Raw genomic sequence first — 16,409 nt, 5'->3', positions numbered from 1 at the left:
CTGCAAAAAAAACTAAAGTTCAGCTTATTTTGACCCTAAAAAACTTTGTTAGACAATGAAATCTGAAATTCAATCTTCAGTTTACACATTGAACATTTAGTAGAATTTTTCTGTATTTGGGAATTTTAACCCACTGAAGCTCAAAGTTGTCGGTCTGTTGCAAATTCCTGAATGTTTGGAATTCCTAAGATAACTGTTTAATAGTGAGCTCATGGGCTTCTGAATAACTATATATATATATATTCGTAAATGTTTCAACCATTTTAATCTCAGCTTTTCTTGAATGTTGAATTTGATGCTGTGGAGTTCATGTTTTAAGTTTATTGAAACTGCAGTTTGATGTCAAATACATTTATAATCAAGTCATTAAATGCAATACTTCAAATTGAGCAGTTTAATTTGATTCTTGTGCAAAGCTGAGCGAACTTTTTCCACATTCTCATTAATTTCAGGAGATTACAGTGGAATTGCTTTTTTCCCCTTGAACTAAAGTTAAATTGCTCCATTATTCAGACGTACATTAATATTTTATCTTAACCGTCAAGAAACTGAATAATTAATGTCAAATGATTGTTTGCAACCAAGTCTTATCACTGTAAACACTGAAACCCACAACCTGTACATTTGAGTTTATAATTAAAATAATTGGTCAAATTTGTGAAAAGCCACAATAGTGACAACGCGTTGCTTTAAAAGTTTTGATTTAATAGTGCCCGTTTCAAAGTCTATATATATATATATATATTTAGTAATACATTTGTACATGCATTGCAATACACCAAGATGAAAACATATGCGACATTTGCAGATTATCTCAAAAAAATCTTTCTTATAAAGCAATGAGAAAATATTCAGTCGTTCATGTTGTGGATAGCAAAACATTCTTTATTGACTGGAAAAATACAGGGACCCAAAACGAAAGAAAATAATGTGCAGTCCAAATGATCCCAAACACCCAGGATTAAAAGCCCCTTCATCCTAACACGTCTCAAATCAGTTAATGAGCAGCCAGTAAAGCGCTATGTTAAGTCATGCCACGAAGCAGAGGGGGGAGGGGTCTGAGAGGGAGTGGGAGGGGTCTGAGAGGGAGTGGGAGGGGCACATTCAGGTAGCACTAGGGGGCATCATGAGTCAAAGCCACAACACGAGAACAAGCATCATCATGGTGGGGGCTCAGATGGCGTCAATGTCGATGTCGTCCTCGTCTTTCTGAGGCGTTTCAGGTTTCACAGTCTCCACTGTGAGCTCGCGGGCCGAGGACGAGTACACCACCTGGAAAAGTAAAGTTACTTTTAAATACTCAAGTTAAAAACACGGCTCTAAAATCAATGGTGTTAAATCAAACTGGTTTGTTGACAATATTTTCACTTGGTTTGATTGTTGTAAATACAAAGCAACAAGTTTGTTCTTCTCTAAAGATTCATTTCCCTGCGGTAGCGATGTGCAGGGTTTAAGTGGAGAGAGGAAGCTCTACGAGGAGTCACCATACCTCCACGTTCTCATCATCTTCCTCCTCCACCTCCTCCTCCTCGCTGCCCTCGCTCTCCTCCTCCGCCTCCTTCAGCCATTTGACAAAGGGAGCCGCCTTGGCGTGGATCTCTTTGGCAAGTTCCTTCGAGACGTACTTCTTGGAAACCTGTCGAGACAAAACAAAAAGCTGGTAAAAGGATTCGTTTCTCTGAAGTTTCATCATCTTCACATTCACACTTCCGGAAACGACAGTCGACCCGAGAGCCTTCAGTGGTTTTTAAAGTTCCAGGTTTTAGCCTTTGGCGGTTTGGCTTCATGAGAACGTTCTGGCAGATCAGAGACGAGTGAAGGTCCACAGCGTTCAGCGTCAAGTCCAGAGTGAAGACGTAGGAATGTGAAAACACTAATTACACACTAAAGACCACAACGATCAATTTCCAAACCTATTGAACGTACTTTGAAGCAACCTGGAACTTCCCAGGTCTGAAAAACTAATCTAGAAGCTCCATTTTGGCAGCCGAAGCACAAACTTGCAGACACAGGTTTAGAGGAGATCTGAGGCTCTCGGGAACCAGAGGTTCCTCATCCAGAACAGTGGATCAAACTCTGAACTGGACCAGGAGGAGGACAAACGCTCAGGGGCCTCATTATAAAACATTCCTAGGATTCCTACTAAAAATGTTCATGCGCCAAAAAACATTTGCATCAGTAAAACGTTGCGTATGAACATCTGCACACACTTTCCTTTTCTAGATCCCAGTCCACCTGGAAGGTCGGCAGTTCAGGCCCCGCCCTCAACACGCCCACTTTCTACCATAAATGGTCAATGCAAAGTGCCACGTCAATTTTTTTTAATCTCAATCAGCTGATCGCCAGCATTTGATGCTAAATCCTGGAAGAAAAGAGATTTTACGCAGAGAGAAATAGTCATGAGGTGGAGGTCAGGAGATGATCTCTGGTGTCACAGTAGCTGAATCACTAATAAAAGAAAAAACAAACGATCGGCAGCTCGTCGTCACTGCTGCAAATATTGTGTATCAGTGACTGCAAAGGAGAAGAAGAATGTGAACTGAAGGTGGAGGCCAGAGGAGAGTAACATCATGGAGGAGAGTGACATCACGGGGCAGCACCCCAGCACACTGCTGGACACCAGAACAGCCTCATGGTTGTGAAGCCAGCATGTGTCAGAGAGGAAGGAGACATTTTGGTGGAGACACAGCAGACTGATAAAATTCAGTTTGATCTGTTTATTAAATGTATAAATTAGATATTTGAACAGGGACAGTGAAAAGGCTCAGTGGACTTTGTGTCTTATCCTCAGCCACTACAGGTGGAGGGTGACCAGGAGATGGTCTGTCTCCAGCACTGGTGCGCTCCACACCCACAGTGCAGCTTCACACACGACTGTCACCGCACTATTTATATATGCTTACTCTGAAATTACACCGATCGTTACACACCTTGTCACAATTGACAATCAGTTTGATCCACCGCTCCACACAGCTCTGCATCAGTGGAAAATAAAAGCTTGACATGAACATGGAGCTGCTGATTCAGTAATAATGGCTCACTAAAGAAACATCTGGAACTCTGCAGCTTGGCTGTTTATGATCACATGGATCAGTAAGTCTGATATTTGAAGACATTAAATGTATGAGATGAATCTGGCTTCAACTCTCCACCTCACAATCAGCACCACCAGGTTCCTGGTCTCCAAAATGAGCCGGGAAAGGTTCAAAGTTGGCCTTCCGGTAGCACATTCTCCCGCAAACGACATTTTTTTTAGATGACAAACTTTGCGTGGGAAGTGGCGTAGCATCTTCCAGGACCCGTTTTGTTGCTCAGCAGTGTTTATGAGGCCACTGACCTTCTCAGCCCAGGCGAATATGACGTCCTCTTCCAGCAGGTCGGCGTCGTACAGGTCTTTGAGGATGATGGGAACTCGCGGCAGCAGCTGGACCTGATGCAGTTTCACCACACACTCGAAGCCCCCCAGCAGGTACTTCTGGGCCTTCTTGTTGTTGTGGCAGAACTGAGGAGAGGAACCAGAACCGTGAGCCGAGCTCGGCTGTGATTTATGTAGACTGGAGGTCGGCGGCAGCAGCTTACGCGCAGGAAGTGGCGTTTGTACTTCTTGATCTGGTCGCGGATGTTCTCATTGAAGAGCAGCTCGCTGAGGATGAGCGGACCCATGGCCTTCACATCTAGACGCTCTGCCTCCGCCAGGATCTCCTTATCAGCCGCGTCGATGGTTCCGCTCTCCTTCTTATGCTGCAGAAAAAGGAAACTATCAGAAGCAAGCCAACTTTCCTCTGAACTTTACTGGTACATTTTATATCCGTGTTTGGTTTTTAAGATCAAACAAGTTTTAATCTTTAGATTATGATAAAAAAATAACCAAAGTGTTTTTTATTCAGCCTTCGTCTATTGACGTTCTGTGTACGCAGGCTAATGCTGAATCTTTCTTTGGTCAACAGGAGTTAAATGAAATGGTAACAAGTGTCAATGTGCTGGTTACTTTGGCAAAAGTAGAGCTGCTGTTCATCGAGCTAATGATTCATTAAGGCCCTGTTCACACCACAACGTTTCACATGACAACACCTAATCTGTTAAAGAAAAAGAGCGTTTCCACTGGAGCAGCGGACAGAGACAGCGATGTAGTTAGTCTGCCGGGCCACTGGAGGGCGCTGTTGCTTGAGTTTGTAACAAATCTCCACGGACGCATGCAGAGAACAATAAGTTATAAACATGAAGAAAATGGAGAGAACCTGACATCCATATGGACTGATGACGCATCAGATGCCATCAGGGAGAATCTCAACTATTAAACTACTGATCTGGACCATAAAACTAGAATATGGACTGCGAGTCAAACCACTAGGGGTCGGCCATGTTTGTTTACAACTGGATGAGCAGGAGGGAGAGATGAGCAGTAACAGGCTCCGCCTCCATCAGTCTCTGCAGGAGGGATTAGTGACCGTGAAAGAATCTTCCCACCTCAGGAGCCGGATTAAAAACGTCATGAATACAGTAGATCAGAACACCGGTGTCGTGTAAACGGGCCCCTCAAAACTGAAGAAAGTTTTGCGGATGCACTCAAATTTGTTGTCGTGTAAACGGGGCCTCAAACTAACTCCACGACAGTAATCACCAACATGTAATTCTACTCTTCGAGGAGTTTGACTTCAGACGGATTAACCGATTGAACCTTGACGAAGTTGTAGAACAGGTTGACCCGCTCCTCCAGTGGTTTCTCCAGGTCCTCGCTGAGCGTCAGGTTCTTGGCGTGGTCACTGATCTCCTCCATTCGTCGCCGCTGCGCCTCCTCCGTGGTCTCTTCCGCCCAGTCCTCGTCGTCGTCGTCGCCGTCCTGAGCAGCAGGCGAGGCAGAGCAACAACCACATGGTGAATTTCCATGACATCTAGACTTCAGAAGTTGTGAAAGCTCAGTTTCGCTCAATTAAGCTGAACTTTGGTTTGAAGAGGAGGCGTGCAAGTCAAGATGCCTGCTGGTTTAATCTGCAGGAGCACGAGTGGAAATGACATGGTCACATTCACACATCATGAGAAGGTTCAGCCTCACTCAGAAACATAAGGATCAAACTGCTGAGACTGAACCAGATCGGGTTCAGCAGCTCCCTGTGGAAAGGATTCTTACAATGTGCAGTGTGGAGGGACCAACCTAAGAGCAACAAAGCTGATGGAATAAAAAGCGGCGTGCTGCTGTACAGACAGTGAACTCTGACTCTGTTTACTCGTGACTTGAACAAATATTGGCCGAGTTCAGTGGAGCTTTAACCCCCGACTGTGTAAAGTTACTGTGCTTGCAACATGACTGGATTACACAGCAAGAAGCTTTCAGTTCTCTGGGGAGCTTCATGACCATCTTCACTCTTTGAAACAGAGACGTTACAACCTGGCCTGGTTCAAAGATCACAGCATCTCAACAAAAGGTTTAAAAAGAAAACAGGAATCAGGAGGAAATCTTCCCTTTTCATGTTCAAGAAGTTAAATTAAACCCCACGTCAGACGGGGACAGTGAACGCACCACGGCCTGAGGAGCATCGAAGTTGTCTTGGTTTCCAGCCTCGCCGCTGCCCGAGCCGTTCTCCTTGTCCTTCTTGCGGTTCTTCTTCTCTTTCTCTTTCTTGGCAGATGCGGATCCACCCTCGTTGCTCTCTGTGGTGGAGGGAGGAGACGAGGGATTACTTGTGGTATGATGTTGGGGTGGAGTGTTGGAGTGCGTGGGATCTCACCTGGTGGGTTTTTGAGGATGAAGGTGCAGAGCTTGTGTCTGGTGTCGAGCATGCCACGGTTCCCGCAGGCCTTACAGGAAGTGCCGATGGTTTGTTTCTTGGGATTGACATGCTGAAGGAGAGCAAACCACAAGGTATCACTACATCTTGAAACCCCCCTCAGAAGTTGGTCCAGCCTCGCTGGTCTGATAGGAAATATTCACCAGCTCAGTTTCAGGGTTGTCACACTCGGCACACAGCACAAATTTTCTGATGAACCCATCAAGCATGTCCTGCAACTTCTTCGCCTCGTGGGATCCGTTGACGATGTAACGATCGTTTTTGGCATCAAACTGGGTCTGCGCGCCGAGTTCACAACCAAAAAACTTGGTTGGGTCTGCAGACGGAGAGACGAAACACATTAAAGTCCACTCAAGAGACTGCAAACACAGAAAAATGGGCCCATGTTGGTAAAATACTCAGTTCAATTTACGGACCATCCAGGAATATTTCTGATCAGCTGAGGCTTGATTTTCTCCTCATTGTCAGAATCTGTTGATACTTAGTCACTTTTTTCAGAGGGTAAATTTGTTCTTTATGGTCTAATTATCAATTATAACTGATCATATCTGTTAATCAGTCCAACAGAACACAGAAATGTTTTAAACCTTTACCCTGTCCGTTAGCTGAAAAGGATATAACGATGTGTACAGCTGATACGTGTAAAATATAATTAAACTTGGAAATGAAATGAGTACTGTGGGCTTTATTTATTTTTATTTTTTTAAACAGGCGTGTATTTTTATCTAAATCATTAGACTCCAGTCATGACTAGGGCTGGGCAAATACAAATATAATCGATTAACCAAATTTGTAGCTAAAGATTTTTATTTTGCGAATTCAAGTTTCTCTCTCCCCAGTTATTTGGTGTTTTGTTCGGTCATTTCGTGTGGGTTTCCATAGTTGCTGTTGCACTTTTGCTTAAACCTGGTTAAAGCTTGAATTTGTTGAATGACTGAGCCTCATTTGCTTATTTCAGGATTGTTTATATGCATTTTAATGCCGAGGTCAGTCACATCAATAAAGTTGCATTTTTGACAGTACAGTAGAACCTGTGGGGAGTAGACCCGTAAGAGCAACGCCCTGTACTGGACACGTCACTGTGCACTGACATATTTACCTGTTAACACACCTTAATGAGGACAACAGACAGGTTCTCCTGCTAAATTTCAAGCTGAGACACACTGAAACGACCAGAATACTTTGGCTGGACCTGATTATTGGAAGATTCAGATTAATTTTGAGATGTGATAGAGGCCACTTCCCCGCAGCACGGTGCTGCTCTGTGAAGCTCCTCTCAATTAGCCTCTCCATGATTTCCCCATAGCGCGTCTACAGACCGCACGCTACATGATTGCATCCATACTACACTCCTGGTTCACTTCCATAACGATCCCAAAACTATCTCCACTTCTGCTGCCCGGCGTTCTCCACCTTTCCTCAAGTAGTTTATGTTTCACTTCAGGAGTTTTGAGCCTCTGGCTCTTTATTTGCTCTTAAATCATGATTGTTCAGACGGGAGAGGGAGGATCTCTTCACATAAGCGTCCAGTAGCTCTGGAGCAGGAGCAGGGTGGATCACTTACTCCGAGCACACCGAAGTTTAACTTTCCCTTTCCAGCAGAGAACATGAGGCCCGAGGGCCAAAACCCACCAAGAGGCTCTAATCTGGTCCCACCAAGCAAGGAGGTTATAGAGGATTAATACAAGTTTAATTTGACATTTCATTGTATTTTGTACCAGAATGTTTCATTAAAATTGACTTTATGTTGAGATTGTAATTTCTAACTGTTTGAGGTTACAGAAATATAGCTAATTTCATTACATACACTGTGACCACAACAAAGAAAAACTTTCTGCTGTAAATTTAAAAGGTTATTATAGCAATATTTTACCAGTCTGGTTCACTCAAGATGAAACTGGACTGTATGTGGTCCCTGAAGTACATTAAATCTTAATTATTTTGTATACATCTTGTATTGGTTCAGTTATGTGCTTTTAAATAACCAGAACATATTTGGTGTTTGGTTCCTTCGATATCAACTGGTCCTACAATTTGTCCTCCTCACCCGTCCCTCCGAAGAGAGGACACCTGTCTTCAATAGACTCTTGCTCTTGGATTTTAGGGCATTCCTACATCAGAGGTTTTACTGTATATGTCTGCAGTCATTTTTAAGTGCATTGAGGAGAAAAAAGAAAATCAAAAATCTAACCGAAACTCAAATTTCTCTTAAAATAATCGTAGACTTTTTTCTTTTTCAGCAAAATCGCTCAGCCCTAGCCATGATAGATGTGCATCACAGTGTCAGGTAAAAATAAATAGAATTAATGAGATTTCTAGTTGCAAAATTGTCACAATGACAAGTTTGGGTTTCCTTTTCTAGGATAAATTTTAACACCAAGTGTCTCTGATCCTCATGCTCAGAGCGTTTGATGGCACGGAGACGCTCACATTACAAATGTTTCTCTGATCATAAAGTTGAATAAGAATCTGAATGCTGCCGTCACGTACATGAAGAGACACCGCCACTTATTTCTGGTTAAGCTTTCTAGATGTCTAAAAGATATAGTTCGGAGACATATGAAGACGACATCCTAAAAACCAAATGCTAAAGCAACTGTCAAGCGTAAAGTGAAGTGCTGACCAAGCACTTTTATTCCAGTAAGTAAAGTTTAGTGCCAGAATCAATGTAGATAAATGGAAAACTGCTATATTCTACCAAAGGCATGTGGAGCAAGTGCAGCTGGAGCCACTCACATGTTGGAGGCCTGTTCAGAGCCTTTGCAACATCATTCATGTTGACAATGACCGTCTTGATTCCATTCCCTTTGCCTTCGACCTGGACAGACACACAGATTGGGGCTTGATTCATTGCGGCGCTCATCATTGCGATTCCAACAGAAATGGAGACGAGGAGCCCTTACCTTGGCGATCAGACCTGGCATCTTGTAGCGGTAGAACTGGTCCGACACGCTGCGGTTGACGTTGAGAGACATTTTGGCTGGATGTTAGCACTATCAGTAAGATAAAAGGATCTTGGTTGGGGATTTTTCGGGATCTTCTGTCTGGAAAAGAGGGGATGACATAAACGACTGCAAGCGTGCTCGGTCTCTGACATGAAAAACGTTGTGCCGCTGTGGCCGCAAGCTCCTTGCTTGAAGGCTAGATTTCCACCACACAGGTTCCAACGGCTGCGCAACAGCTCTGAAAGAGGAGAGGGACAAAGCACCATCAATATTTCATCATGTCGTGGATTCAGACATCCTAACAAATGCTGGACATTCAGTGTGTGCTCTTCTGTATCTTAGCACATTTATGCTTTAAACACGACCCTCGGGAGGGGGGGGGGGTTACGAGTCAGTCTGATGTCATTTAAAGATTGAAACAAAGCCAAGTCATCGACTGCTGGTTCAAAAGGAGTCATGTAAGGAGGTCATTGTTGGTACATGGAAGGTTTGAATCGTTCTTGCTGGTTATAAATGCGTTTTCTCCAGAATCATCACACCAGACACAAGAAGCAGGTTTAAATGTAGCCTGCCTGCTAGTACTGAATGTGTGTTTGTACTGTGGATGACTGTCCAGCTGTACTCTTGATCAGCTGTTGGATAAGAAGATGGACGTAAAACAAAAACAATCCAGAGATGAAATTCAATGGTCCCGATGGATTTTTCAGTTCCTTTATCACTGACAATGAAAACATTCTAATCGTCAGTTCAGTTTGTATAATTGTGTGAGGGGTTTAGATTAATGGCCTTGATCTACAGTTACACAATAAAAAGGGATTCCCGTGGTGTGCAAACTTTTCTGAGGTGCTGTTTGGACTGAGCAGACTCAACCCTGAAGTGGCTGCAGAATTACTTCGATCTTTAATAGACATTACCTTTTCCCCTCCAGTCAAATAATGCTCTGAACATAATCCAATCCCTTCGTATGACCCGAAAGTCAGCATGACTGTAAATTTGCTGCTTTCCATGGTTTGTGGGTAATAAAAGGCTCTGAAGCGGCTTTGTGAATTCCCTTTGTGCCACGCGGGGCCTCTGGCTTTAGTCAGAAGCCCCAGGTCACAAACAGGAGGCCTCAGCTGTGCTTACGGTTCTCACACCATCAGCCTCTCTGGACGGATTGTGTGAGACATGCCACCCACCCCCCAAATGAGAGAAGAACCAAGCACATCACAGTGGGGAAGTCTTGATATAAAAGAAAGGTGGTGATTGTTTTTCTTGTACTTCTGCATTGGAAATCCAGTAGAGTTCAATCGATTCATAATGACCGAACATTCTTATTTATTGTCATTACAAACAAATTGCCGTCTGAGGGTTTCAGCAGGCTGGATCAGACAGTTGATTTGAGTGATCCTGCATCTTGGCCAAATTTAGTGACCTACACAGAGAGTGGACATCACATGGGCAAAAAAACTTCCCAGCAGATGCAGAGCGTAGGAATTCACACCAACGGTTTCCACTTCACACAGTAGAGGGAAACAAATAGAGACTGAATAATAAACAGCTCAGAAAAGTCCTTATTTTGTATACCATAATGCTTTTCTCCTGTGAAGTAAAGGAAAACTCAACTAGTGTACTAAATTCTACAGACGGGATGAAAAAGTTCAGCTTGTGACGTTTGAAGTTAATCTAAACATCCCAGCAGCAGCAGCCTGAAATACAACGGTAAATATGTATTTTGACACTAGCAGGAAACAAATGAATAAGTATATTTGGCCCGAACAGGAGCAGGAACAGAGATGAAGAGCAAAGAAGAGGGGGTGGATCATAGATGACTCATCCTTGTCCACAGCAAAACAGTTAGCGGGCCTGCTTGCGAGTACCAAGGAAAACTACAGGTATCTCTACTGAAAAGTGCTTAATATGCATTAAATGCGGCTAATACGTTTAAACAAAGGTCCTCTAACGTTTCACTTTGTGTCTGAAAACATTTGAAGAACAAACCTTCTCCATGCTGTTCTCTTTATTAACCATCTGATTTAGGTCACATGTAAAGAAAGAATATTGTGCTTTGATTCAATGAGCTTTTGTGGAAAAGGAATTGATCTCAGATTTTGTTTTCTGGACTTTACATCTGCATCAGATCCATGTGTGTGTAGACACACTGGAACAGTTTGTTCCCCCTCTGTGCCACCTTCAGAGGACGAATAAGGCCACAATAAAAGACAAGACTGTCTGTATGGACAACACACACACACACACACACACACAAAGAGAAAGGTAGCCAGGCTATCTGTAGTAGTGTGAGAAAGGACTCACTGTCCCCTTCATTAGGTACACTGGTACAACGTAACGTCATCCAGAACAACTTTCACAACCGGAGCATCAAATTCAGCTTCAAGCTTCCATTCAGTCAGATGAGTTGTTCCACTGAGCCAAGGAATAATTACATCCCTCTTTAATGTTCATTGAAGTTAAAATACCTGAATTGTCAGTTCACATAATGCTGAGCTCGGCTCTCTCAATCCAGATGATTCATTCTCACTGTAGCTGCCGACTTGCGTGGGGTGAAGGTCATGCAGTCAACCAGGAACAAGACAAGAGGATCACTGCGACAAGTTTCCACTTTTCAGTTATACTTAAGATGAGAATATATAATCCTGTATCTTATGTTTCAGTCCTGTCTCCATAAGTGACCACATGAGAAATCCAGGGAGACAGTTATTATTTGAGAGCTCAAGACTTAAGTTGGCCGATCTTTGAACAAAACATGTTCCGTTCTCAAGTTGTTTTCAAACACTTGTAACCTGGAATAAGCTAATATACAGAAAACTACAACTCCACCGTCCTTCATACTCATGAATTTTTCATCTTCATCCAACTTTACCAAGCTGAAAACCAGATGTTTTGTAATACTAGTTTGTACCACAAGGTGGTGATGGTCGGTGAGCAGATAAAGCACGTGTATACATTTTGTCTCCTCATTGTACCTCTAACTCGGTAGCTTTCAGTTATTTCTATAACTTTCAAGTAGGGACGTCCCGATCACACTTTTTTGCCCCCGATACCGATCCAATTTTCCAGAATTGAGTATCGGCCGATACCGATACTTTCCCGATCCGCTTTACACATTGCTATTGCAAATATACTCAATAGTGTATTTTTGGAGCGACTAAGTCTGAAGCTAAAAGCACTATTGGCAGAAACTTTGTTTAGCTCGAAATTATTGTAAAACTCACTTATTGAATCAAAATTCTTCTCTTTAGTTGTTGTAAACTGAGGAACATCCACACGACGAAAAAAAACGTTTTGTCCTCCCTGGCCTTCTCCCAACAAACCGTCCACACCTCACTATGAACACGGCTCAACACGAGGCCTCGGGGCATGTAGTACACATACCAGGCCTTTAGGGGCGCTGTGACTCACCAAACAATAAAAACTCAGAAGAGGACAGACCACATAGAAATTTAGAAGTAGACTTCTGCACTTAGACCTATAAAACTAGAGTTATATATAGTGGTTTATGGCCCCGCTCCGCCTGCTTCTAGCTTCTGCAGCTCCACCCGAGCTTCTAGTCCCTGATTGTTGTGGTTATTAGGGGACGTTGCGGACCGCATATTTTATTTTAATTTTTTTTTTTTAAGATCGGCGGGATTTGCCGATTCCCGATCACTCACAAATCACTAATATCGGCCCCGATCCGATATCTACCGATCGGATCATCCCTACTTTTAAGTATGTTCTTTTAATCGTATCTCACTAGCATTTCCACAATGTAATCTACTTAGTTACTTCCGAAATCAGTTGCATCATTGCTGTAGAAACATTACTAACCCAAGAAAACTGAGCAATGACAAGCAAAGACTCAAATATCAGAAAAATCTGATATTTGTTAATGAAATTACCATTTGGGAGTAAACCAGTTTTTATTTTAAGTATTTATCTTCATTGCCTTCAGCAACATAAACTGTCATTTACAGCAACAATTCAAATAAAAACCTACTGATCTACATGTTTGTGGCCACGTTGTCTGAGAGCGGGTTTTATATCCATGTTTGCTTACCACCGAGTAGTTTTCATACATTTGGTCATAAATGTGCTCTGAAAGCAGATATTTCACACTGATGACTTGTATCTGATGAGTTGATACAAGTAAGAAGCAGACAATCATTTTATACCTTCACTAATGTTGGTGGGCATTATGATTTGCAAATGACTTGACCAACGGTTCTTGGTACGCGACAGGAAAAGCCAACTAATTCCCCCAAACGGCCTCTTAACAAATTAGCACAAGACACAAGTTCAATACGAATCATCAATTGACAAGACATTTTTAAGCATGATTTTCATGGGATTGTTGCTCTGTCTTACTTTAAGAGTCTGTCTGGAAATCTTGATTGGAAGTTCAGTAAAGAAATAAAAACTAGATCTTTTCTCTCGAGTGGTCAAACGGCCACACGTCGCTCTGAGGACTCGCAATGATCAGCTCTGGTCTACATGTAACTACAAGCCAGCGTTTCTCCCAGCAGCTCAACGAAAGACAAGTTGTGAAGAGTGCAGCTCTAAAAATCTGAGTTCAAGAAAGACTTGTGCTGATAAAACAGCCAATCAATGAATCGATCTAGAAGTTCTAAACCTTCAACTTAATCTGGATGTGGAGGCTTTGATTCCAATAAAACGGAAGGCAGTCAAATTCATTAACTTAAACCAAAAGGACATGAAGTGCTGCCAGATTCTATTTCAGTACATTTCCCAGGTGACAGATTAGCCCCCAGGGTCCTCATTTATAAAACATTGCATAGGATTCCTACTAAAAATGTACGCATGCCAAAAAGCTGAAAAAGACGTGTGCCCAAAAGAATGTGACCAGTAAAACGTTGCGTATGAACATCTGCACACACTTTCCTTTTCTAGATCCCAGTCCACCTGGAAGGTCGGCAGTTCAGGCCCCGCCCTCAACACGCCCACTTTCTACCATAAATGGTCAATGCAAAGTGCCACGTCAATTTTTTTTAATCTCAATCAGCTGATCGCCAGCATTTGATGCTAAATCCTGGAAGAAAAGAGATTTTACGCAGAGAGAAATAGTCATGAGGTGGAGGTCAGGAGATGATCTCTGGTGTCACAGTAGCTGAATCACTAATAAAAGAAAAAACAAACGATCGGCAGCTCGTCGTCACTGCTGCAAATATTGTGTATCAGTGACTGCAAAGGAGAAGAAGAATGTGAACTGAAGGTGGAGGCCAGAGGAGAGTAACATCATGGAGGAGAGTGACATCACGGGGCAGCACCCCAGCACACTGCTGGACACCAGAACAGCCTCATGGTTGTGAAGCCAGCATGTGTCAGAGAGGAAGGAGACATTTTGGTGGAGACACAGCAGACTGATAAAATTCAGTTTGATCTGTTTATTAAATGTATAAATTAGATATTTGAACAGGGACAGTGAAAAGGCTCAGTGGACTTTGTGTCTTATCCTCAGCCACTACAGGTGGAGGGTGACCAGGAGATGGTCTGTCTCCAGCACTGGTGCGCTCCACACCCACAGTGCAGCTTCACACACGACTGTCACCGCACTATTTATATATGCTTACTCTGAAATTACACCGATCGTTACACACCTTGTCACAATTGACAATCAGTTTGATCCACCGCTCCACATCACTGATAATAGGTTCTATCAGCTCTGCATCAGTGGAAAATAAAAGCTTGACATGAACATGGAGCTGCTGATTCAGTAATAATGGCTCACTAAAGAAACATCTGGAACTCTGCAGCTTGGCTGTTTATGATCACATGGATCAGTAAGTCTGATATTTGAAGACATTAAATGTATGAGATGAATCTGGCTTCAACTCTCCACCTCACAATCAGCACCACCAGGTTCCTGGTCTCCAAAATGAGCCGGGAAAGGTTCAAAGTTGGCCTTCCGGTAGCACATTCTCCCGCAAACGACATTTTTTTTAGATGACAAACTTTGCGTGGGAAGTGGCGTAGCATCTTCCAGGACCTTTAGTGCTTCAACAACCGTTAAAAATGAGGTCCCTGGTCTTGGGTGGAAAGAGGAGATGGTCTGGGCCCGTTTGGAGGTGTCTGATCTGGTCCTGATATGAGCCTGGGGCCCCGGGGCCTGGTCCCGGTGCGGACCCGGGGCCTGGCCTGGCCTGGCCTGGCCTGGGCCCGGAGCTAACTAGCCTAGCATGCTGCGGTTGGTGCAGAGTGCGTCACAGTCACTGCACACGAGTGGAGGACTGGGAGACGCCATTTTGATAGTGTCCCAGAAAACACATCTTATTGCCCCCCTCCATCAACAGCCTCCCATTCTTTCTCTCTCTCTCTCTCTCACACACACACACTACAGAAACACTCGGGAGTTAAAACTCAAACTCACCGTTTTCGCAAAACAAAGACATAAACACAACGCAGATCGTCCCGGGGCCGCAGTGAACGGTGGTCTGAGGCTGGTGGCGGCGGGAGGACTGCAGCAGGGTCCGGAGGGGGGAGATCAACACCCTGAGGCGGCCACACGGTGCAGGTGCCAGGCTCGGTGACTCGGAGACGGAGGGAGGCGATCCGGAACGTCCTCGGGGGGGGGTTTGGGGGAACCTTTCCGGGAAAAACAAGCGAGTTGTTATACGACACGATCCGACATCCAGAAGCGTCGTGTGTCACAGACCTCAGGGTTTAACAACAGAGGAGCAGTGAATAGATGACGCCACGGTGAAATATCGAGAATAAACGGAAGGCTCCGTTATGTCACGAACTCATACGGCGAGGGGATAACGAGCTGCCCGCTAGGTGGCTAAAGTCACCGTCACACGTGTCTCAACGCCATTTAGTCACAAATAAAATCACCTAGATGAAAAACGTTGCTACCACAATGTACTCAAATCGTAAATGTCACGATACATCGTGATAACACCAAAACACGTCGTCAACGTCCAGGCTCCAGGAATTAGTCGGATCCCGATGCTAACACGGAGCCCGCTGACTTCGCTGTTATTAGCCGCGTTCAGTCGAAAATAAAAACACGAAGTGGCCTCTGTGGCGGCCGACAAACTGCTGAGTTTTCTCTGCGGATTCGAGGCTATCGACAATGCATCTACATTGGGGTAAAACGCGAAAAACTGGGTAGAATTATTTCCGACCTACCTCTCGAATGTTCTGCGGAGCTCTATTGCTGACGGCGCTTTTAACGGCAAGCTAACGAGTAGCACAGTGCAAGCCACATCCGGAATTAAGCGTTCATTTCAAAGTAAAAGCATGTCAAGGACTGAACTGTGAAACCATTTCTGTCAGTTTTCTTTGAAAAGGCCGAAATCTTCATCAAACCACTCAAAATGATAATAACCACCATCTTTATGGTCTTATTTTGTCCACTTTAGGATATTGTGTTAAAAACGGCGATGAAGAAAATATTATGATGTTATAATGTGAAATCTTTACAATGACTTAAAATGTATAGTTGATTTCAGAACTTCAAAGAACTGCGCAAAAGTAAGACAATAGATAGAAATGGGGATGCACGGATAACATGATGAGAATGAATACAAGTACTAACCTGTAGTTACTTGCCAATGCTGAGTACCAACATGGCTACTTACTTGTGGTACCAAATACTTAATTACTCTCCACTTCTGAGTCTAATTCTGTAGAAAGTCTCCACGTCTGTGTCTGGTTTTGCAGAAAGTCTCCACCTTTG

General features: G+C 43.6%; 1 protein-coding gene across 2 annotated transcripts; it reads right to left on the bottom strand.

The window, feature by feature from the left end:
• Positions 1 to 860: 860 nt before the first annotated feature.
• Positions 861 to 15,934, bottom strand: eif5 (eukaryotic translation initiation factor 5). 2 transcript variants are annotated; one of them, XM_080479562.1, is made up of 12 exons: positions 15,860 to 15,934; positions 15,099 to 15,313; positions 8,690 to 8,969; positions 8,523 to 8,604; positions 5,930 to 6,102; positions 5,727 to 5,838; positions 5,519 to 5,649; positions 4,679 to 4,840; positions 3,580 to 3,741; positions 3,338 to 3,502; positions 1,490 to 1,636; positions 861 to 1,272 (listed from the first exon to the last, which is right to left on the bottom strand). In XM_080479562.1, the coding sequence occupies exons 3-12, from the start codon at positions 8,759 to 8,761 to the stop codon at positions 1,174 to 1,176; spliced, it is 1,305 nt and encodes a 434-aa protein (XP_080335688.1). In that variant the 5' UTR covers positions 8,762 to 8,969; positions 15,099 to 15,313; positions 15,860 to 15,934; the 3' UTR covers positions 861 to 1,173. The 2 variants fall into 2 exon arrangements, with proteins under 2 accessions (XP_080335688.1, XP_080335689.1); XM_080479563.1 differs by having other exon boundaries at positions 8,690 to 8,830; positions 15,860 to 15,922.
• Positions 15,935 to 16,409: the final 475 nt, after the last annotated feature.

This window comes from Lipophrys pholis (assembly GCF_963383615.2).
Source record: "Lipophrys pholis genome assembly, chromosome: 14".
In the NCBI taxonomy this organism is placed as follows: Eukaryota; Metazoa; Chordata; class Actinopteri; order Blenniiformes; family Blenniidae; genus Lipophrys; species Lipophrys pholis.
Note: the sequence above shows the minus strand (reverse complement) of the source record. Positions and strands in the feature narration are given on the sequence as shown.